We start from the raw sequence: 25,802 nt of genomic DNA, 5'->3' as shown, positions 1-25,802 counted from the left end.
TATAAAACTTAAAAAGAAAAACAAAAACAAAAACCAGAAAGTCTTTAGAAAAGAATGCTACATAGAGTCCATAGGTTTGATATGAAAACAACCAATCATAACAAGAATTGTTGATAAATTAGCCCTCATCAAAAATAAAAATTTTGATCTGTGGTAGACCATTTAAAAAGTAAGACAAATCAGAAACGGACAAAATATGTGCAAAGCACTTGTTTGACAAAAGACATATTCAAAATACAGAAAAGTTAAAAATCAGCAGTAATCAGCAACCTTAAACTCCAAACTCTTAAGAGTGTTCTGCTTGTTTCCACCTCTGGTTGCTATCTATGGTCCAGACTATCTACAATAGGGGGTAAACTTAAACATGAAATTCACCTTCTGTGCTTATATTCTCTCAGGTACAAAATTCCTAATCTGCCTGTTGTCACATGTCTCAGAACAGGTGCCTCATGATTTCTTTTTCTGACTTCTAATTGTAATTTGGTAGGGAGGGAAAATCCTTTATCAGTTACCATACTGTAGATTTCATCATCTCTTAGTTCCAATATAGCAATAGAGTATGACCCATCATTGGCATTCACTTCCTCCCAGTCATGTGAATAAATGTGTTACAGGGTAATAAATACCTTACAGGATGTAATAAATATCTTATAGGGTCAAGTGAACTTTCTTACATAATATCAAAACTTTCTTGACTCTTAAATGTCTTCCAGCCTGTAATCCCAGCACTTTAGGAGGCCAAGGCAGGCAGATCGCTTGAACCGAGGAGCTTGAGACTAGCCTGGGCAACATGGTGAAACCCCGTCTCAACCAAAAATACAAAAATAAGCCTGGTGTGTCTTGCGTTTGTCGGCTCAGCTACTTGGGAAGCTGAGGTGGGATCACCTGAGTCTGGGAGGCAGAGGCTGCAGTGAGCCAATTTTGTACCACTGCATTCCAGCCTGGGGTGACAGAGCAAGACCTTGTCTCAAAAAAAAAAAAAAAGAAGAAAGAGAAAAGCTTTTTAGCTATAACTCTAATTTTGCGATTTCACATGTGGACCTATTAAGGTTCTGTACACTGTCTACTTTTTTCCATCATCACTCTCACTGGTTCCCTGGGGTCTTTCTGTAATCTAATGTCTACCATTTTCTCCACTGCTCAGGCCCTGTCCTATATCAATTGAAACTTCTCTGTGCGTCTTAGCTCCTTGACACACTTCCATCCCCATCCCCAAAACTCCTACTAATACTTTCAGACATACCTTAAATGTCTTTTTTTTGATAAATGATTCCTAAGTTCCAGATTTTTAAAAAAGTAGTCGTTCTATTCAATATGCTTTCATAGTAATTGCCACATTATATTTACTTTTGTGCTCTATTTTCTCAATAATTATGTGGGGCATAAAGTGTTAATTTCCTCCCTAGCAATGGCACCTTAACCACATAAAAATGTAATTTTACTTGGGAGAAACAAAAACTCACGTTTGAAAATGAAGAATCTCCATGCAATATTCCTGATTCATTGTATAAATACACCAGGAAACGTGGGTGTAAAAATGACCTAATTCAATCAAAATAAAGACCCTACATTGTAATTATTTCATTAATTAAAAATAATTTCCAGAATAATAAAATTAAACAAAATTTGCCTTCAATACAAACATATAAACATGAAATGGACTTATTTCTATATTAACTTGCTGCTTTTTGATAGCATATTGTGAATATAAGAAAGAATAATAACCAGTATAATCAGAAAAAAGTGTGGGGCTGCTTTAATGAATTCAAAATAATCAACTGGCTCACACCTGTAATCCCAGTACTTTGGCAGGCCAAACCTGGAGGATTGCTTGAGCTCAGGGGTTCAAGACCAGCCTGGGCAACATATAGAGATCCCCCATCTCTACTAAAAATAAAAATAAATTGGTGGATCGTGGTGGTGTGTGCCTGTAGTCTTAGCTACTTGGGAGGCCAAGGCAAGAGGATGTCTTGAGCTCAAGAAATCTAGGCTGCAGTGAGTTATGATTGCACTACCACATTCCAGCCTGGGCGGCTGAATGGGACCCTGTCTCACAAATAAAATAAAATAAAATAAAATAAAATAAAATAAAATAAAACTGACAAACACAGATATATGTATAGTAATAAGCAGGGGTGCCAGATTTCAAAATAGGTTTTCTTTTAGATTCAACTGTAATTTTATGGCTCATATACCTTAGTTAATATTTGTTTAACAAGTAACAATAGATTTTATATATTTACGTTAGTTTTCATGATGTTATACTTTGGTAAAAACAACTCCAAAATTATTAAGTGTCTTAAAACAGCAATGAATGTCCTTCACAAGTTTACTAAAGATTCAGCTCCATCCTGCCTTCATTTTGGAACCTAGGAAAAGGCATAATCCCTCCCTGAAACAGTCTCAAAATGACAATCTGCAATTGATGACTAAAATGAATCACAGAGAAGATATAAAATGTTATTAAATAAATCTAATATTCATTTTCTTATTTAAGTTCAATTTAGGGTAGTGATTGTAAAAATTTAAGACACTAAAAATAATGAACGTTTTTCAATAACTTACTGTTTTTCAAGCAGGAAAGTGTATGATTTCCCCTCAATTTTGATGGAATAAGTGACCTGTAGCAAAATGTTCAGAGGGAAAGTAATTAGTAGAGATTCTAACTTCGTAAAAGTTAAACATCACAGTTCCTTGAAACATATATTCATTCATACAAATGTAGATTATATCCTACATGTATCAAAATTGGAATGTATAACAATTATAATTTAAATAAACACAAGGAGTCTAAATTTCAAAACTCAGATCATTAATCATTAGCATGTATTATTATGAGACTTGAATTTAAAATGAGGATATTGTTTAGAAATGCTGAGAAACAGTTGAAGAAATTTGAATTTTGTTATCTTTGCTCTATTTTGCAGCTCTCAGCACAAATAAATTGAAAACAAAATAATGCAGCACAGTTTCCCAGTTAAGAATAAAAGAATTATTGCCCAGGTGCCAGAAGTACTACCCACAAGCAATCCTCCTCTCCCCACACCCTTTTGCTATTGCCTTAGCTCAAGAGTGTCATCTCATACAAAGTCACAACCTTCTGAGAGTGCTCACATTTAATTAGAAGCCCCTCCATTTAATGGTGGTTTCTGGTTTCAGACAGATTTAGTATGGTGTTTCAAACAGATTAAGCATGATGATATCTTCATGATATATTGATATCTGTATCAATAATCAAAGTCCCTTTCATTTCCAGAACACTTTAAAGCAATTTTATTTTTTCAACTTTATTAAGCTATAACTGAAAAACAAGCCTTGTATTTATTTAAAGTGTACATAAGATGTATATGATGTTTTAACATACACATATATTGTGAATGATTAAAACAACCAAATTACTATATCCACCACCTCAGATAGTTACCATTTTATCATATGTGGTGAGAACATTTGAGATCTACTCTTAGTAAATTTTAAGTAAACAAAATATTATTATTAACTATAGTGACCATGATGTACATTCAGTTTTCTGAATTTATTAATCTTATAACTGAAAGTTACCCTTTATCCAGTGTCTTCTCTTTTCACCCACACCTCTAGCCCCTGGTGACTACCATCTAATTTCTGTTACTACGTGTTTGAGTTTATTTTTAAGATAGTAAAAATAAGTGAGATCATGCAATATTTGTCTTTGTGTGTCTGGCTTATTTCATTTAGCATAATGTCCTCCAGGTACAACCAGGATGATGGATGGCAGGATTTCCTTCTTTTTAAAAAATGAGTATTTCCATTGTTTATTTATTGATCAATCGATCAATCATCTATCAATCTACATTTTCTTTTTCCATATACCCAGAGACAAATGACATACCATTTTGTCTGACATAGTTAAATGTATTGCTAAATATTTTATTCTTCATGATGGTATAAATTTTTTAAAAATTTATTCTTTGGCTAGTTTACTATATATGGAAACACAGCTTATCTGTTTTACGTTGGTTTTTGTATACTGTTAACTTTACTGAATTCATGTCTTCATTCTGACTTTTCTTCATATAGAATATTTATGATTTTCTATGTATAAGATCGTGTCATATGATAATAGACAATTTCACTTGGAGGCATTTTAGTTTATATTCTTGAATAATCCTTCTGGTGCAACTTCCACCCATGGTCAAGTCCAATAATAACATTAGTCTTAACTTGCAAGGAAGTAACTTTCTCTCATCTGATTGTGAAGGAAGGGCTATCCAAGAAAAGAAGGTCAGAGGACTTCCTAACGGAGGGGCTTTATGTCAGGGCCTGCACGGGCACTTCCTCTCTCTTGGCATAGACTGTGGTCTCTCACAAGACAATTGAGGTGACTTAGGTCTTCCCTGCTTAAGACCAGGGGCTGCAATCCAAGTCCCATCTGTGTTTGGAGAAGGCAATACTCCATTTGGCTGTAGTTGGCCCCTCAGGTGTGGCTTGGGATTTCCCAAGTGTCCCAATCCCTTGGCCTCTTCATTGGAAGAGCCACATCTGCTGTCACTTGCACACTCCACTGTTGATGGGATGCAATTACTTAGTTTTCCTGTGCTTGCTTCCTGAGAGTAAGGCAGTGGCTGGTCTCAGATTTCTTTGAATACATGTGAGATATTATTTGAATGCAGCCAGATATACACCAATTTTTTTTTTATTTATTTTTGAAGACAAAGTCTCACTCTGCTGTCCAGGCTGGAGTGCAAGAGTGCTATCTTGCCTCACTGCAATCACCTCTCCTGGGTCCAAGCGATTTTCCTGCCTCAGTCTCCCGAGGAACTGGGACTACAAGCACACGCCACCATGTCCAGCTAATTTTTGTATTTTTTTTCTTTTTTGGTAGAGATGGGGTTTCACCATGTTGGCCAGGCTGTTCTCAAACTCCTGACCTCAAATGATCCACCCACTTTGGCCTCCCAAATTGCTAGGATTACAGGCATGAGCCACTGAAACCCAGTCTGATCTCTTTACCATTTCCAGGCTTTTCTCCCCCAATCCTCCCTTTCTTCCTTCAGTACACACCCATAAAGCCCCATTAAGTAGTGGATACTGGAGATAGCAGAGTGAATAAATCACAGCCCTTCTGAGTGCAGTGTGGGTGTCAGACAAGAATGTTGGAGATTATGATAGTCCAGTCTCCTGGTGGAAATGCAGGGGGACTGACCGTGGGAATGCACAAAAAGGCGGCCGAGCCCAGCCTTGAGAGGGGTTTGCAAGGGAGGCTTTGTGGGCCCCAGTGGGTGAGGACATGAATTCTGGCTTCCACTGCACCTCCACTGAGAGTCCTTGGCTAGGAGGAGTCAAAACACCTACAGGAAGAAGCTGAGGCACAAAATACAATTTTAATGGAGTTAACTTGAGTTGAAGTGAGGACGGCTATCCTTGGCCTTTGTTACAAGCAGGTTTTATTTTTTTTCTTTTTCCTTTTCTTCTTCTTCTTCTTTTTTTTGGATGGAGTTCAATGTTTAACACTAGTGGGGAGACTGGGCACCAGTGTCATTTTCATGATATTAGAGGAAAAATTTTCAGCTTTTCCATATTGAGTATGATGTTAGATGTAGGCCTGTCATTTATGGTCTTTATTATTTTGAGGTAAATTCGTCCTATGCCCAATTAGTTGAGGACTTTAATCATAAAAGAATGCTGGATTTTGTCCAAAGCCTTGGCTTTATCTATTGAGATGAATGATATGATTTTTATCCTTTATTCTCTTAATGTGGCATATACATGTATTCATTTGCATATGTTTAACAATCCTTGAATTCCAGAAATAAATCCCAGTTGATTATGACATACAGTCCTTTTATTGTGCTGTTGAATTTGGTAGTATTTTATTGAGGATATTTGCATCTTTGTCCAGGGATATTGGCTCATGTTTTATCTGGGAGTATCTTGGTCCGACTTTGGTGTTAGAGTAATATTGTAATATTGGCTTCATGAAATAAGTTTGGAAGTGCTCCTCTTCAATTCTTTGGAAAACTCTTTGAGAATAATCATTATTTATGCTTTTTTTTTCTTTTAAAATGTTTGGTGGAAATCACCAGTTAAGTCGTCTGGTCCTGGACCTTTCTTTGTAGGAGATTTTTGATTACTGATTCAGTCTTACTTGTTACTGATCTCCTCAGATTTTCTATTTTCATTACTCAGTCTTTGTAGATTGTGTTTCTAGGATGCTGTCCATTTCTTCTATGTTAGACAGTTTGTTGGCATAAAATGTTCATAGCCTGATGCCTTTACTTGGTGATGTCAATGGTAATGTCTCCTCCTTTAATTCTGGTATTGCCTATTTGAGCCCTCTGCTCTTCCTAGTATTGCTAAAAGTTTATTAATTTTGTTTATATTTTTAAAAACAGAACTCTTAGTTTTGGTTGCTCTATTCTATGGCTATTTTACTCTTTTCTTTTTTTTACCTTTTGGTTTCTTCTTTGATCAACTGGTTGTTTAAGAAGATATTGTTTAATTTCAACTTATGTAGGAATTTTCTGTTTTTCCTCGTTACATCTAATTTCTTAACATTGTAGTTAGAAAAGATGCTGGTTATGATTATGATTATACATTTCCTAAATTTGTTAAAAATTTTTTTGTGGCCTAGTATGATTTATTCTAGAAAACGTTACATATGTACGTGAGAAGAATGTGTAGTCTGTTTCTATTTGATGGAATGTTCTACAGAGGTCTTTTAGGTCCATTTGGTCTAAAGTACACTTTAAGTCTAAATGTCCCTTATTAATTTTCTGCTGTATAAAACTGTCCATTGTTGAAATTGGGGTATTGAAGTTCCCGTTAATATTATTATTTCTCATTTCAATTCTTTAAATTTGCTTTATACATTTAGGGGGCTCTGTGTTTGGTGCATATATGTTTTAAATTGTTATATCTTCCTGATTAACTGGCCATTTATCATTACATTACAACTTTTTTTGCCCTTTGCTATGGTTTTTGACTTAAAGTCTATCTTTGTCTCATAAAAGCATAGCAACTCCTCTCCTCTTTGGATTTTGATTTCCATGCAGTATCTCTTTTTATCCCTTCACTTTCAGTCCCTGTGTGTTCTTAAAGCTCAAGTGTGTCTCTCTCAGGCAGCATATCTTTGGATACTTTTAATCCATTCAGATACTCTATGTCTTTTGGTTGGAGAGTTTATAGTCCATTTAAATTTAGAGTAATTATTGCTATGAAGACTTACTATTGCCATTTGATCATTGTTTTCTGGCTGTTTTATATGTTGTTTCATACATTTTTCCTCTCTTGCTGTGTTCCTCTGTGATTGATGTTAACCTGCAGTGGTATCTCTTGATTCTTTTCTCTTTAATTTTTGTGTATTTACTATAGGTTTTTCTTTCACAGTTTACCATGAGGCCTACATGAAATATATAGTCATATCAGGTTAGTTTAAGATACTAGAAATTTAACTTCAATCACATAAAAACTATATACTATCATTTCCACACCTATGCATAATTTTATGTTATTTATGTCACATTTTCCATCTTTTTATATTTTGTATTCATTAACAAACTATGGCAATGATAGTTATTTTAACACTTTTGTCTTTTAACCTTTGCATTAGAGTTATAAGTGACTCATATACCTCTATTACAACATTATAGTATTCTGAAATTGACTTATATTTGCCTTTACAGTGTGTATTACACTTCCATATGTGTTCCTGTTATAATTTAGCCTCCTTTCATTTTAGCTTAAATAACTCCTCTTAGCATTTCTTATTAGGCAAGCTCAGTGGTAGTAAACTTCCTCAGCCTTTATTTGTACAGGATATTTTTTAATCCCTCATTTCTGAATGACAGCTTTGTCAGGTAAAATATTGGTTATTTATATACTTTTAGTTATGTTCCTATGCAATTTTCAAGTGCATATCAAATTTCTGTATGTAATTTCTTCATTTTTTTCCATTATTTATTGATAATATCCATCATCACTGGTTTTTCTTTACCCTGTGAAATATATAAATATACATCTACAAACTTCTAAATGCATTTTTGAGTGCTTTAAGTTTTATCCTAATTGTTACCAAATGACTAGTTTTACACTACCAGTATTTGAATTTTAGTTTTCTTTCTTTACTGTCATCAATTTTGTTGACTGTTTTACATATTGTTCAGAAAAATGTGCATTACTTATAGTGGCATAAAGCTAAATTACAACTGGATTGGAAAACCTCTATCTTTAGATCTGGGGATCCCTACATATCTGGAGATTTCAGATTCTTATCCAAAACAAAGGCAGTGATATTTATAACTGGCTTTTAGGGCTCAAAACATCCCTGGCCAAAGGAGCCTCCTCAGTGTTTGCCTAAATATTTTGACAAGTCCTACTTGACTACTTAAAGAATCACTGAAAGATTTCAGCTGAGTTCTCCAAAAGCCAAAATTTCTCCTGTAGTTCTTGTCGGTGGAAGTCAAAGTCTCAGTATGCTTTAGGAACACAGAGATTGTGTTCCTAAACAGGAAGCTCACAGTGAATGTTTCTCCAATTCATGTGTGATAAACTGCAGAGTCCAGTGAGTCCTAAAAAAATCAGAACTGGAGAAAACAATATATTTATTCCACTGGATTCATGTTCTATATATGTCCACTGGAGAAAAATTATTTTTATTGTTCAACTTTTCTTTATCTTTATGAATATTCTTATGATTTGTCAACCAACATTTGAGGAAAACATTTTAAGATCTCACTATGGAAATGCATTTGACAATTTCTTCCTCTAGAGCTATGAATTTTCACTTTCTAGGTGCTGAATGCATTTTATTAAATTCATACAACTTTAGAATTCTCAAATATTCCTAGTGAGCTGAACATTTCATCCTTAAGTAATAATGCTTACCTCTCATAATGGTGTATGCGAGTGTGTGTGTGTCTGTGTGCATTAGTGGAAATGAGAAAACTGAACAAAGTCTGGTGACAGTTCAAAAAGATACATATCATTATAGTTTGTTAATGAGAGTCAAATGCCATGCAACTTTTCTGGAAGATATTCTGCAATGTTTACAGAAAATTGTAATGGCTTGCCCATTGATCCTACATAAACCAACTATCAAAGAAGGTTTATGAAATTATGAGTCAAAATTTTAATAAGATATATGATGTTACATCCATATGACATTTTATGAAGTTATGAGAGTGACAGTCATGTTTATTACCATAAAAGTAAATCTAATATTTATAAATAAATGAAAATGTCAATTACAGTCATATATAATCATTAAAAATATATGTGCCCATGTGCATGTGTGTCTAAATGTTCATTTAGTACAAATTTATTACTTTCAGAGACTGGTGTGGATATTTACTTTATTCACAATTCTCTGTATCGCCTCAATTTAATTTTACAATGTACATACTTTCCTACTCTAATCAGATAAAAGATAAAATCCCTTTCATTTTTACAAAGGATTTATATATATATGTATAGATATGAAGATAGTCCTTATATATTGCCATGTTAAAAACATGTTGCTCAGTAAAAATTAGTATAACCTAAATTATATAATAATACAGACTTAAATGTACATATTTTCTAAAAGAACCCAGTAGACTGTATATGTTCCTTTGTGTTACAGAAATTTGGGGATTCTTTTTCTGAATCTTTATTTTAAAACAGTTATCTAACATTCATATATTAATTGAGAAATTAAAATAAAAAAAAACCAACTCTGTCATTCAGACCAAATGATTCCTTAGCACAGTGAATTAGAACACAAACAAAATTTCACAAAGGGATATGTATGAATTGATTGGGGCCACATAGTCCAGAAAAAGAAAACACCATAATTTTAAAAGATGATCTCTTAGTTACATGTGTTTCTGAAACATCGCCATCATCGGTGTTTGTCTGGATCTTCCGTGGTACTGTAATTTGCAGAATGGGTGTTTCAGAATCTGCATGAGGAAAAGCGTATGTGAGCACTCCCAGTGTATCATGTCACAGCGTCCTTTCTTCACACACACACACACACACACACACACAGACACACAGACACACAGACACACACACACAGACACACAGACACACACACACTGTCCATTTCCAAGAAGAGGCTCTTCCAGGCGTGGGAGGTTTACCTTACTGTACCCAAGGACACTTTAGGGCTTGGTGACCTCAGTCCTGTGTGGGAGTAGTGTGGGCTGCAGGTCTCAGACCCTATCTGGCATCCCCCTTCCTGATGCAGCCCGGGGTCCCACACTTGGTGGATGGCTCTGAGGGCCCCCTCCCCAGCCTGGCCTGAGCTTCTGGGCCCTGCGAAAGGCCAAAGGGGAAAGGCGGCCTCCTCTCCTGCAGGGCTTTTCACTTACTCGGGCCCGCGATGGTCAGAAGGCTCAGGCCTGAGAGGATCAGCAAGAGAGACAGCATTGCGTGGCCGGTGGCCCAGCCGCAGAGATGGCCGTTGCCCTTGGAACGGCTACAGCTCGCGGCTAGGGCGGTGGAGGCCGAGCGGAGCCGAAGGGCGGTGGGGTCTGCGGGGCACAGCGGGGACCCACTCCGTGGATTCCAAGGCAGGTGGAGCCTACAGCCCGGCGAGCCCAATCATAGATGGCTGCACTGGGAGCCTGAGCTTCTGCCACAAGGGCTCCTTTTTCAAAAAGCTTGACATTTACAATGCATTTGGGGGTAACATAGGGTTATAAAGCACATTTCTACTCTAGACCTTTTGCTGGTGAAGTCTTGGCAATATGACTATTCCATATCATAGCCTTTGGGAAGACGGTTGAATTACTGTAGTGAAGGAAAACAGAAAAAAATAGGAATCACAATATGTTTAGTAGCAGCCAATTGCCAATATTAGTTCTATCTACTTCCAGTTTTCTGCTCTTAAGATTCAGGTCAAAACACAAACACACAGGAAAAACTAAAAATCAGTCTCTTAGGAAACTAAGGACTCTAAATAAAAAGCAAAATATGAATATATGGCTATGTCTTATTATTTTAGTACAATTTATAAGTATCAGGCAAAAAAATCACACTTATGACTTTATAAAAACAATCAACATTCATTTATTTATTAACTTTTCTACACTTTGTTTCTTAGAAAAACTTTATGGCTTAGGGAGACTAAATGAAAAGCCAGACATATTTTTGCCCATCAGTATGGAGTTAACACAAGGAAGGATAACATAGTTACGTAGAAATAATTTTATTTTATCTCTTACCATGTAGGTAAGTGGTTTACCTAATTTCAATTTTTTCACAATTTATTATCTATTGTAACATTTTTATTGTAGTAAAATACACAATATAAAAATTATGGGCTTAATGCTTTTTGTTTGTTTGTTTTTAATGCTTTTTGTTTGTTTGTTTTAGATGGAATTTTGCTCTTGTTGCCCAGGCTGGAGTGCAATGGCACAAACTTGGCTCATCACAACCTCCACCTTCCAGCTTCAAGCGATTCTCCTGCCTCAGCCTCCTGAGTAGCTGGGATTACAGGCATGTGCTACCACACCAGAGACGGGGTTTTTCCACATTGGTCAGGCTGGTCTCAAATTCCCGACCTCAGGTGATCCTCCCACCTCAGCCTCCCGAAGTGCTGAGATTACAGGTGTGAGCCACCATGCCTGGTGATCTTAATGCTTTTTAAACCTACTTTTCAGTGGAATTAAGTACATCCATATTGCTGTGCAACCATCATTATCATTCATTTTCAAAACTTTGGATGTCACCAATTTTTACATAAACTGATTTATATTTGTGATTTCACGTATAGCTTTGTGTGCCTAACACAAAAATTGACATACATATTGATATACATGAACTATTTAATGACCACAAGGAACCTATATACTATGGTTATAGAGTATACTGACCTACCTTACTCCTAATTTCTAATCCCTGGCAAACGCTAATCTAGTCTCCATTTTCGTAATATTATTTTTGGTAATATGTATATAAGAGATATTTTATAGTATCTCTTGAAATTTGTTTTTTCAGATTATTCCCTTGAGATAGATCAATTTTTTTCTTGTATTAATAATTCATTCTTTATTATTTGTGAGTAGTGTCCATAACATGAATATTCCACAGGTAATTTAACCATTCATCCATCAAAGGATATTTCGGTAGTTTCCAGTTTTTAAATTTGCAAAATACATTGCTATGAATATTCATGTACATGTATTTATATGAATGTAAAATTTCATATCTCTATGATAATTCCTAAGAATGAAATTGTTATGTTGTATGATAAAAGCTAAGAAACTGCCAAGGTAGTTGTGATGGTGGATACTGAGGGTCAAGTTGATTGGATTGAAGGATACAAAGTATTGATCTTGGGTGTGTCTGTGAGGGTGTTGCCATGACAGCATGGCTAGAATATAAAGCAGGCAGAAAAAAAACCTGAAAGGACTACACTGGCCTAGGCTACCAGACTACATCTTTCTCCTGTGCTGGATGCTTCCTGCCCTTAAACATCAGACTCCAAGTTCTTCAGTTTTGGGACTCAGACTGGTTCTCCTTGCACCTCAACTTGCAGATGACCTATTGTGGGACCTTGTGATCATGTGAGTAAATACTTAATAAGCTCCCCTTTATAGATATATAAATTTATATACATAATATATATATTATATATAAATATATATCTATATTTCATTAATTCTGTCCCTCTAGACACCTCTGACTAATATAGTAGTTGAACCAATTTTTATTTCCTGCAGCAATGCATGATTGGTCCAGATATTCCGTATTCTCACCAAGGTTTGTATTGTCACTCTTTTTAAATTTTAGTCATTATGTTTCACCAGGCCTGCCTTACAAGAGCTCCTGTAGGAAGCACTAAATAAGGAAAGGTAAAACTGGTACCAGCCACTGCAAAAACATACCAAATTATAAAGACCATCGACACTATGAAGAAACTGCGTCAACTAATGGGCAAAACAACCAGCTAGCATCGTAATGAAAGGATCAAATTCACACACAACAATATTAACCTTAAATATAAATGGGATAAATACCCCGATTAAAAGACACAGAATGGCAAATTAGATAAAGAGTCAAGATCATTGGTGTGCTATATTCAGGAAACTCATCTCATGTGCAAAGACACATAAAGGCTCAAAATAAAGGGATGGAGGAATATTTACCAAGCAAATGAAAAGCAACATAGCAGAGGTTGCAATCCTAGTCTCTAACAAAACAGACTTTAAACCAACAAAATTTAAAAAAGACAAAGAAGAGCATTACATAACGATAAAGGGGTCAATGCAACAAGAAGAGCTAACTATCCTAAATATATATGCACCCAATAAGGAGCACCCAGATTCATAAAGCAAGTTCCTAAAGACATACAAAGAGACATAGACTCCCACACAATAATAGTGGGAGACTTTAACACCCCACTGTCAATGTTAGACAGATCAAGGAGACAGGAAATTAACAAGGATATTCAGGACTTGAACTCAGACACACAGCTACAGAACTCTCCACCACAAATCCACAGAATATACGTTCTTTAAGCACCACATCACACTTACTCTAAAATTGGCTACATAATTGGAAGTAAACACCCCTCAGCAAATGCAAAAGAATGGAAATCATAACAAACAGTCTCTCAGACCACAGTACAATCATATTAGAATTCAGTATTAAGAAACTCACTCAAAATCACAAAACTACCTGGAAACTGAATAACCTGCTTCTGAATGACTACTGGGTAAATAACAAAATTAAGTCAGAAATAAATAAGTTATTTGAAACTAATGAAAACAAAGACACAATGAGCCAGAATCTCTGGAATACAGCCAAAGAAGTACTTAGAAAGAAACTTATAGCACTAAATGCCCACAGGAGAGAGCAGAAAACATCTAAAATCGACACCCTAACATCACAATTAAAAGAGGTAGAGAAGCAAGAGCAAATAATTTCAAAAGACAGCAAAAGACAAGAAATAACTAAGATTAGAGCAGAATTGAAGACATAGAGACACGAAAGACCCTTCAAAAAAACCAATGAATCCAGGAGCTGGTTTCTTGAAAAGATCAACAAAATAGATAGACTGCTAGCCAGACTAATAAAGTAGAAAAGAGAGAAGACTCAAATAGACACAATTAAAAAAATGATAGAGTATATCACCAGTGATCCCACAGAAATACAAACTACCAACAGAGAAATACTATAAACACCTCTATGCAAATAAACCAGAAAATCTAGAAGAAATGGATGAATTCCTGGACATATACACCCTTCCAAGACTAAATCAGGAAGAGGTCAAATCCCTGAATAGACCAATAACAAGTTCTGAAATTGGAGCAGTAATTAATAGCCTACCAAGCAAAGAAAACCCAGGACCGGAGGGATTCACAGCCAAATTCTACCAGATGTACAAAGAAGAGCTGGTACCATTCCTTCTGAAACTATTCCAAACAATAGAAAAAGAGGGGCTCCACCCCAACTCATTTTATAAGACCAGCATCATCCTGATATCTAAGTCTGGCAGACATGCAACAAAAAAATAGTATTTCAGGCAATATTCCTGATGAAAATCCATACCAAACTCTTCAATAAAATACTGACAAAATGAATTCAGCAGCACATCAAAATGCTTATCCATCATGATCAAGTCAGCTTTATCCCTGGGATGCAAGGCTGGTTCAACATATGCAACTCAATAGACATAATCCATCACATAAACAGAAGCAATCACAAAAAACCACACTTATCACAATAGATGCAGAAAAGGCCTTCATGCTAAAAATTCTAAATAAAGTAGGTAGGAATCGCCATACTGTCGTAACTCAAAATAATAAGAGCTATTTATTAGAAACCCACAGCCAATATCATACTGAATGGCAAAAGCTGGAAGCATTCCCTTTGAAAACTGGCACAAGACAAGGATCCCGTCTATCACCATTCCTATTCAACATATGGAGGTTCTAGCCAGGGCAATCAGGTGAGAGAAAGAAATAAAGCGTATTCAAATAGGAAAAGAGGAAATCAAATTGCCTCTGTTTGCAGTTACATGATTGTATATTTAGAAAACCTCATCATCTCAGCCCAAAATCTCCTTAAGCTGATAAGCAACTTCAGCAGTCTCAGGACACACAAACAATGTGCAAAACTCACAAGTATTCCTATACACCAATAATAGAGAGGCAAATCATGAGCGAACTCCTGTTCACAATTGCTACAAAGAGAATGAAATACCTAGGAATACAACTTACAAGAGATGTGAAGGACCTCTTCAAGGAGAACTACAAACCACTGCTCAAGGAAATAAGAGAGGACACAAACAGATGGAAAAACATTCCATGCTTCCAGCTTCCCTATCTTAGTGTGCCCAGAGAAAGGGAAAGGAATGTGTTTACTAAGGCCCACTGTTTTTACTGAGGTATGTATGTGAAGTTTGGTGATTACCCAGGAAGTTCCCCACTCTGTGCCCCAGTTGCTTATCTGTGTTTTTATAGCCTGATCTTCGAGGCTGCTCTTTGTTGGAAAAGAAGTAATTTCTTTGACCTGTGTGAGGTTAGAAAAGGAGCAGTTTCAGAGCTGCTTTTTGTTAGAAGCAAAATTTTCTGCCGGGGACCCTCTTCATCCTATCTACCTAAACGATTTCTTTCTATATCCTATACCATTAATAGCATTTGATTTTTAAAGAATGGATCACAATGTCACTTAATATCTGTAATCTTCCTACCTAAAATCAATAACCCTAGTTTAATCAAGAGATAAACATCAGACAAACCCTACTAAGAATACCCAGTTAGAGGGTCAATACAGGCAGAAACAGGAAAGAAAGGAAGAAAGAAAAACAGAGAGAAAGAGAGAGAAAGAAGGAAAGAAAGAAAGGGAGAGAGGGAGGGAGGGAGGAGGGAAGGAAGGAAGGAAAGAAAAGAAGGAAGGAAGGAAGGAAAGAAAGAAAGAGGGAGAGAGAAAGAAAGAAAAAGAAAGGAAGGAGAGAGAAAGCAAGAGAATGCACGAGAGAGAGAGAAAGAGGGAAAGGGAGATAAACAGAGAGAAAGAGGAAAAGAAAGAGGGAAAGAAAGAAAGAAAAAAAGAAGAGAAAGGAAGGAAGGAAGAGAGGGAGGAGAAAGCCTACGAAACTTTTTGGACACCATTAAGTGAACCAATATAAGCATTATGAAAATCAAATGAGAAGAGAAAAAGCAAGGGGCAGAAAGTCTATTTAGATACATAATGACAAAATTTTTCTAATCTGGTGAGAAAAGTCAAAATTCAGATCCATAAATTTCTAAAAACTCCAAAAAGTTGAATATCAACAGATCTTCACCAAGAAATATTATAATCAAACTGTAAAAATCAAAGATAAAGAGAGAATTTTGAAAGCAGCAACAGAAAATAACACCACATTCAATGGAATCACAAAAGACTAAGAGGATTTTTCAGCAGAAACCTTGAGGGTCAGGAGAGAGTGGAATGATATATTCAAACTTACTTTTTAAAAATCATCCAGAATACTATATCCATCAAAGTTATCCTTCATAAGTAAAAGAGAAATAAAGACTCCCAAACAAACAAAAGTACAGGCAGTTCATTACCACTAGAACAGGCTTAAAAGAAATATCAAAAGGAGTTCTTCATGTTGAAATGAAATACTAGTTGGCAACATGAAAATCTATGAAATGCAAAACTCATCAGTAAAGATTGGTGAATAACTGTGATGGTTAATTTTAGGCATCACCTTGTCTGGATAGAGGTATGTCTAGATGTCTGTGGAAGCATTTTTTTTCTAGGTGTGCCTGCAAGTATATTTCCAGACGACACTGGTAGGTGATTCAGTGGGCTGAGAAAAGAAGACCCTCTCTCAGTGTGGGCAGGCACCTTCAAATCAGCTGGGAACCTCACTGGGATAAACAGGCAGAAGAGGGGGAATGCTTTACCACACCTCCCTGCCACCTTCTCTTCTTCCTAGAGACAAATGCCTTTCTCTATCATCCCTTGGACATCAGGCTTCAGGTTAATTAACTTTTGGGAGTCTAGGACTTGTAGCGGAGGACTCCTGTGAACGCTCAAGCATTTGGCCTTGGACTGAAACACAAGTTTCTTTTTCATTAAGTTTGTGATAGTTACATTGAAAAGCACTATTATAAACTGGTATTTATATAGGTTTGATTTACACATTTAAAGTTGTCTAAACTTTACATAAATAAAAAATAGAAACAAAGAATCTGAAAGAAAGAACAATATGAATATGTGAAGAAATTAAAAAAGAGTTAATAATAATCTGTCTATTTTTATCTGTAGGGGAAGAGGACTTCTAGAAGTCCTCTGTGCATTACCAACAGTTGTCTCACATACACATAACCAAACAAATAGTATGAATACTACAATATTCAGAAAAAAAATTATGAAAAAGTGTAAGACATACATCATAAACTAAAAATATATTGTTGGGCTGGGCATGGTAGCTTATGCCTATAATCTCAGCACTTCGGAAGACCAAGGCAGGTGCATCGCTTGTCAGGAGTTCCAGATCAGCCTGTACAACATGGTGAAACCCCATCTCTACTAAAACTACAAAAATTAGCCAGGCATGGTGGTGCATGTCTGTAATCCCAGCTCCCCAGGAGGCTGTGGCAGGAAAATCGCTTCAACCCTGGAGACAGAGGTTGCAGTGAGCTGAAATCATGTCACTGCGCTCTAGCCTGGGTGACAGAGGGAGACTCTGCCTCAAATAAAAAGTTAAATAAATTAAATGAATAAATAAATAAGTAAATAAAAATACATTATTGAAAGAAAATAAGATGTACATAAACTTAAAGATATCCTATGTTCATGTATTGGAGGACTCAATATGGTTAATGTTGAAATACTCCCCAAATTGATCTACAGATTCAACCCAATTCTGAACAGGCTATTTACTTTTCCAGCAATTGTCAAGCTGATCTTAACTGTCAAATAGAAGTTCTAAAATATTATTTGACAGAATAGTCAAAATAATCTTGAAAACAGAGTTGTCCAAAATACATACTAGTTTTGGAACTTTCATAACACAGACACTACTCAGGAATAACAAAGGATGAATTATTTATATTAAAATGACTTAGATGGATCTCAAGGGAATTATGTGCATTTAAAATGTAATGTGTTTGTTTTGACCTGAGTCTTAAGAGCAGAAAACTAGAAGTAGATATGGCTAAAATTGGCAATTGGGTGCTACTAAACATATTGTAAACGTCTATGTTTTTCTGGTTGTTTTTTTTTTTTCACTACAGTAATTCAACTCTCTTCCCAGAAAGCTATGATGTGGAATAGTCATATTGCCAAGACTTCACCAGCAAAAGTTCTAGAGTAAAATGTGCTTTATAATCATCTGTTACCCCCGAACGCATTGTAGATGTCAAACTTTTGGAAAAAAGGAGCCCAAGTGCGCAGAAACTCAGGCTCCCATATGCCTCCTCCAGCGCAGATGGCTGTGGGTGGGGTGCGGGGCTGTAGGCTCCACCTGCCTCAGGATCCCCGGAGCTGGGTCAGACCCCACCGCCCTTCCACTCTGCTCAGCCTCCACCACCCTGGCCGTGAGCTGCAGGAGCTGCAGCCGTTCCAAGGGCAACAGCCATCCCTGTGGCTGGGCCGCCGGCCACGCAATGCTGTCTCTATTGCTGATCCTTTCAGGGCTGAGCCTGCTGACATCCAAGGGCCAGAGTAAGTGAAGAGCCCTTCAGGAGAGGAGGCCGACTTTCGGCTTTGGCCTTTCGCAGGGTCCAGAAGCTCAGGCCAGGCTGGGGAGGGGGACCTCAGAGCCATCCACAACTGTGGGACCCCGGGCTGCGGTGGGAGGGGGGATGCTGGTTAGGGTCTGGAACCTGCAGCCCACACTTCTCCCATGTTGGGCTGAGGTCACCAAGCCCTGAAGGGCCCGGGTGAGCCTCGCACACCTGGAGGAACCTCTTCCTGGAACTGGATTCTCTCTCTCTCTCTCTGTGTGTGTGTGTGTGTGTGTGTGTGTGTGTGTGTGTGTGTGTGCACGTGCGTGTCTGTGTGTGTGTCTTCGTGTGATGGAAGTTTAAAGAGTGATGAGAGGACAATGTAGAAAGGACGCTGTGACATGATACACTGGGAGTGCTCACGTACGCTTTTCCTCATGCAGATTCTGAAACACCAGTTCTGCAAATCACAGTACCACGGAAGGTCCAGACAAACACCAATGATGGCGATGTTTCAGAAACGCAAGTAATTAAGACATCACATTTTTAAACTTATGCTGTTTTTTTTTTTTCTGGACTGCATGGCCCCAATCAATTCATACACATCCCTTTGTGAAATTTTCCTTGTGTTCTAATTTACTGTGTTAAAGAGCCTTTTTGTCTGAATGACAGCAAGAGGTTTTTTTTTTTTTTTATGTTTCAAGTATTATATGAACATTATGAAACTGTTTGAAAACATGGACTCAGAAAGAAAAAAACCCCCAAATTCCAACCATGTAAAATGATATATATACAGTTTACTGGACTCTTATTTTACTCTTTCGGACTCTTTTCTAGAAAATTTTCTATTGAACTCTTTTCTAGAAAATATGTATATATTTACACGTTCATTCTTACATAAGTGAGGTCAAACTAATATTACCTTATAATATTTAAAAATGACATTTTTCAAAAGGAGATATTACATGCAGCCACAAACATGAAGAAAAAGCTCAACATCACTGATTATTACAAAAATGCAAATCAAAACCACAATGAGATACCATCTCCCATCAGTCAGAATGGCTATTAATAAAAAGTCAAAAAAATAACAGATGCTGGAAAGGTTGTGGAGAAAATGGAATGCTTATACACTGTTGATGTGAGTGTAAATTGGTTCAACCATTGTGGAATACAGTGTAGTGATTCCTAATGACCTAAAAACAGAAATACCATTCAACCCAGCAATCTCATTATATACCCTAAGGAATATAAATCATTCTGTTACAAAGACACATGCACGCATATGTTCATTGCAGCACTATTTGCAATGATAAACACATGGAATCTTCCTAAATGCTCAGCAGTAATAGACTAGATAATGAAATTGTGGTACATATACACTATGGAATACTACACAGTCATAAAAAAGAATGATATCATGTCATTTGTAGGAATATAGATGGAGCTGGAGGCCATTATCCTTACCAAACTAATTTAGGAACAGAGAACCAAAATACCACATGTTCTCACTTACAAGTGGGAGCTACAGGATGAGAACACATGGACATGTAGAGGGGAACAACACACACTGGGGGCTAATTGAAGGTTGGAGGGAGAGAATAAGAAAAAATAACTAATGGGTATGAGGCTTAATGTCTGGGTGATGAAATAATATGTACAACAAACCCCCATGACTCAAGTTTACCTATATAACAAACCTACGCATGTACCCTTGAATTTAGAAGTTAAATTTAATGAAATAATTCTTACCTAAGTGAGATCAAACTAACAGTTGACTCACAGTATGTTAAAATGACAATATAGGAAAATATCTCCATGCCAACATATACATATATACTTTGTAAAAATGAAAGTAATATTATTTTTAATCTAAAGAGTAAAATATGTACGCTGTATTAGACAGTACAGGGAATTAAGAAAGTGAATGTCTACCCCAATTACTAAAGATAGATAATTTAAACTAAATGAATATTTAGAGATATGCACACTCACTCATGTACATATTTTTAAATGACAAAATATGAGTATTAATTGGCTGTTTATAGCTAGTATTTACTTTTATGATAATATGGCTCCACTGTTTTTCATAACCATGAAATCTCACATTATAGATATAGCATACATTTTATCAAATTTTGGACATGTGGTCTTATAAACTTTCTTGGAAAGACATCTCCACAGGATTATTGGGCAAGCTGTTTTTAAAAATTTGATAAATATTGCAAAATGTCTTCTGGAAAAGCTGCATTATGTTTGATCCCCATTAGCAAACAATGATGATGCATATATTTTCCAGCCCTTACTAAACTTGGTTCAGTCTTCTCATTTCTGTGAATGTGACCCTCATAATGAATGCCTTACTTTTAATCATTTAAAAATATATTTAATCATGTATTTAATTTTAATTGACACATTGTAATTTACATATTTGTGGAGTATTCTTTGAGGTTTCAGTACATAATCTATTGTTACATAATGATCCAGTGACATAGTCAGTGTGTTCATTACCAAATACATTTACTATTTTTGTATTGTGACAACATTCAAAAGCCTCTTTTCCAGCTATATTGTAATATACATTATTTTACTATTAGCCATCATCAATACCACCTTACTGTGCTATGGAATACTGGAATTTATTCCCCCTATATAGTGGGAGCTTTGTGCTCATTGAACAACCTCTCACCGTAATTACCATTCCCTCCCTCTTTAGATAACCACTGTTCTATTCTCTGTTTCTATGGTATCAACTTCTTTATTTTAAGACTCTAGGTATCATGTAGTATTTTTCTGTGTCTCCTTACTTCACTTAATATTATGTCCTCCAGGTTGATTCATGTTGTCACAAATGACAAGATTTCATTCTTTTTTTTGGAGATGGAGTTTCACTCTTGAGTCCCCGTCTGGAGTGCAATGGTATGATCTCAGCTCATCGCAACCTCCACCTCCTGGGTTCAAGCAGTTCTCCCGCCTAAGCCTTCCAGTGCAGCTGGGATTACAGGTGCACGCCACCATGCCCAGCTAATTTTTATATTTTTAGTAGAGACAAGGTTTCACCATATTGGCCAGGCTGGTCTCAAACTCTTGACTTCAGGTGATCCACCCACCTCGGCTTCCCAAAGTGCTGGGATCATAGGTGTGAGCCACTGCACCTGGCCATGTACTACATTTTCTGTATACAGTCATCCATTGGATACTTAGGTTGATTCTTTTGTTATTTTTCTTTGTTTTTTGAGACAGAGTTTCACTCTTATTGTTCAGACTGGAGTGCAATGGCACAACCTCAGCTCACTGCAACCTCTGCCTCCTAGGTTCAAGAGATCCTCCTGCCTCAGCCTCCCCAGTAGCTGGGATTACAAGCACATGCCACCATACCCAGCTAATTTTAGTATTTTTAGTAGAGTTGTGGTTTCACCATGTTGGCCAAGCTGGTTCCAAACTCCTGACGTCAGGTGATCCATCTATCTTGGCCTCCCAAAGTCCTGGTATTACAGATGTGAGCCACCACGCCTGGCCTCTTTTCTTCACTATTGTGAAAATGAAGCAGGAAAGGGGAGACACGAACCTCTAGATCACCAAACTGAGGAAGGGAGTGGCTTTTTACTTGGCCAGGAGCTGCGGGGGGCGGCGGGGAGGGCGCTGCAGCCTCGTTTACAGAGCTCCCCAAGGAGCAGCTTCTCACCCCTTTTATAAGCTTACTACGCTAAAGAGGAAACTGAGGCAAAACTATGTCATTGTCCATTTACTAGACATCTGACCTTACAATCTTTTGGCTTTATTGATTTGTTAATTCATATGCAGCATGAGTGGGAACGTGCAGGGGAGGGACCTTACAGAGGCAAGACAAAGGCAGTAAACTCTTAGTTGGCAGAGGTGTTTCCTAGGAGGGAGCCTGGGCTGGGCAGACATGGCGGCGTGACCCAGTGCTGGGCTCCAGCCGGTAGGGATAACATTCATTTGCAACTCTTTCAAGGCTTACAGATAGCAGAGATGCTGGGAACTGAAAAGGGAGTTATCTTCCTAGATTCTTGATATTTTTTGTTCTTTTCTCTTTTTTACCCTCCTCATCTGGAGGGGAGGTGAGGTGGAGGAGGGAAGCGAGAGGAGTGGAGGGGGGTCTCCCCTCTCAAAAATACTACAAAACATGGGAGCGAAAATATTTGTTTGCCATACTGTTTTTATTTTCTTTGGATATATATCCAGTAGGGGGATTGCTGGTTTGTGTTGTAGCTCTATTTTTAATATTCCGAGGAAACGTCATACTGTTTTCCATAATGACAGTGCTAGTTTGCATTACCACCAACAGTGTGTAAATGTTCCCTTTTCCTCCCGTACTTGCTAACATTGTTTTCCTTTGTCTTTTTGATAATAGTGGTTTTATTGGAGTGAGGTGGTATTGTATTTGCACTCCCTTGATTTCTAGAGATGTTAAGTATTTTTTTCGTATCCTGTTGACAATTTGTATGTCTTGTTTTGAGAAATGTCTACTAAGATATTTTGCTCATTTGAAAATCAGGTTTTTTTTTTTCTTTCAAGTTTCTTATATAGTCTAGATATAAACTTTTTGTGAGATGAATAGTTTGCAAATATTTTCTCCCATTATATAGAGTGTCTCTTCACTCTGATGCTAGTTTCTTTTGCTGTGTAAAAGATTTTATATTGTATTTAAAAAATATTTTTGAAAGTTTGTATCAAAGAAAATATTTTTTATTTTTTTAATAAAAGGTGACATAATCCATTATTTTAAAAAATGCAATATTGCTTCTAAAATAATATTACTGCATTTAAGTATTTTTTCCCTGAGTTATATATGTATGTACAGTTATAATTAGAATATGAGATCTTTTTTCTAGTGCTTTTATGTTGCTACGGAATGTGCAGGGCCATAATTTTATTTCTTTAAATTAATTTTTATGGCTACATAGCAGATACACACACACACACACACACACACACATATATTCTCTATTTTTATTTGATTTTTTAAAAATATAATCAGCCATAGGGGTCTATTTCCTTATTTTACATATGGATATCCGGTTTCCCCAGAACCATTTATTGAAGAGACTGTCTTTCCCCAGTGTATGTTCTTGGCACCTGTATCAAATTCACTGTAAGTGTGTGGATTTGTTTCTAGGTTTTGTATTCTGTTCCATTGGTCTATTTGTTTATTATTATTATTAATTTTTGCCAGCACCATGCTGTTTTGGTTTCTATAGCTCTGTAGTATAATTTTGAAGACAGGTTACAGGACTTCTCCAGTTTTGTTATTTTGGTTTAGCACAACTTTGGTTATTCTGGGACTTTGGTGGTTCCACGTAAATTTTAGGATTGATTTTTCTATTTCTGTTAAGAATATTATTGATATTTTGATAGGGATTGCATTGAATATGTAGGTTGCTTTGGGTAGTATGGGCATTTTAATAATATTGATTCTTCCGATCCATGAATTTGGAATATTTTTCCATTTTTTTGATATTCTCTTCAATTTCCTTCATCAGTATTTTTTATTAGATTGGTGCAAAAGTAATCATGGTTTTGGGCTGTGAATTTTAAATCATTATAACTAGGCTCAAACACATCTTTAGTGATCAAAATAGGAACCATTACAATCAACACATTTTTGCCAGTGAGAAGTAAGTTTGTTTATTCCTGTCATGTAAAAACCCACACTTTGATATTTGATCTTGGAAAGCATTTTCTGCATCCTGCTGCTTGTGGAAGCGTTTTCCCTGTGAAAAGTTGTCAAGATGCTTAAAAAAGGGGTAGTCTGTAGGCGAGAGGTCAGGTGAATATGGCAGATGAGGCAAAACTTCATAGCCCAATTTGTTCAACTTTTGAAGTGTTATTTGTGCAATATGCAGTCAGGCAATGATGTGGAAAAGAATTGGGTCCTTTCTGTTGACCATGCCAGCGGTAGGTGTTGCAGTTTTTGGTGCATCTCATCGATTTGCTGAGCATACTTTTAAGACGTGATGCTTTTGCTGGGATTCAGAAAGCTAGAGTGGATCAGATCAGCAGCAGACCACCAAACAGTGACTGTGACCATTTTTGGTGCAATTTTGGCTTTGGGAAGGGCTTTGTGGCTTCTTCTCAGTCCAACTACTGAGCTGGTCATTGTCGATTGTCATATAAAACCAATTTTTTATTAGATGTCAGTATCCAATCAAGAAATGGTTCATTATTGAGTGGAATAAGAGAAGACAGCACTTTAAAATCATGAATCTTTTAAAATTTTTGCTTAACTCATGAAGCATCCATTTATTGACTTTTTTCACCTTTCCAATATGCTTCAAATGCCAAATGACCATAGAATCGTCAATGTTGAGTTTTTCGGCAACTTCTCATGTAGTTGTAAAAGGATCAGCTTTGATGATTGGTCTCAGTTGGTCATTGTCAACTGCTGATGGCTGGCCAGTACACTCCGCATCCTCAAGGCTATTAACTCCTTTGCAAAACTTCTTGAGCTACTACAGCACTGTATGTTCATTAGCAGTTCCTGGGCCAAGTGCATTGTAGACATTGTGAGTTGTCTCTACTGCTTTATAATCCATTTTGAACTCGAGTAAGAAAATCACTTGAATTTGCTTTTTGTCTAACATCATTTCCACAGTCTAAAATAAACATAAACATCAAGTAACAAATCATTAGCAAAAAAAGTGATAAATGTCCATTAAAATAATGTACAACATAACCATATTTATGTAATAACACATTCCAATGTCAAGTGACAAAAATCACAATTACTTTTGTACCAATCTTTCACTTCTTTGGTTAGTTCCTAGGTATTTAACTTTATGTGAGGCTATTGTAAATGGGACTTTTTAAAATTTATTTTTCATATTGTTCCCTGTTGACATATAGAAATGCTACTGATTTTTGTACATTGATTTTTGTATTCTGTAACTATACTGAATTTGTTATTAGTTCTACTGGTTTTCTTTTTTTTGGAGTCTTTTGAGACAGAGTCTTGCTCTGTCACCAGATACCAGGCTGGAGTGCAGTGGTGCAATCTCAGCTCACTGCAACCTCTGCTTCTCGGGTTTAAGCAATTCTGCCTCAGCCTCCCGAGTAGCTGGAACTACAGACATGTGTCACCACACCCAGCTAATATTTGTATTTTTTAGTAGAGACGGGGTTTCACCATGTTGGTCAGGATGGTCT

General features: G+C 36.6%; 1 protein-coding gene across 1 annotated transcript in view; it reads right to left on the bottom strand.

Moving 5' to 3' along the window:
- LOC116558303 (A disintegrin and metallopeptidase domain 3-like) overlaps nt 1-10,479 on the bottom strand; it is a 78,033-nt gene extending 67,554 nt beyond the window's left edge. Inside the window, exons 1-4 of the mRNA XM_032288138.1 lie at nt 10,335-10,479; nt 9,838-9,920; nt 2,566-2,621; nt 1,464-1,542 (exon numbers count right to left, since the gene is read on the bottom strand). Of these exons, the coding sequence (XP_032144029.1) occupies nt 1,464-1,542; nt 2,566-2,621; nt 9,838-9,920; nt 10,335-10,392 (276 nt within the window). The 5' untranslated portion in view covers nt 10,393-10,479. The remainder of the gene's footprint in view (nt 1-1,463; nt 1,543-2,565; nt 2,622-9,837; nt 9,921-10,334) is intronic.
- Nucleotides 10,480-25,802: the final 15,323 nt, after the last annotated feature.

This window comes from Sapajus apella, unplaced genomic scaffold, assembly GCF_009761245.1.
Source record: "Sapajus apella isolate SASKATOON/1434 unplaced genomic scaffold, GSC_monkey_1.0 scaffold21, whole genome shotgun sequence".
In the NCBI taxonomy this organism is placed as follows: Eukaryota; Metazoa; Chordata; class Mammalia; order Primates; family Cebidae; genus Sapajus; species Sapajus apella.
Note: the sequence above shows the minus strand (reverse complement) of the source record. Positions and strands in the feature narration are given on the sequence as shown.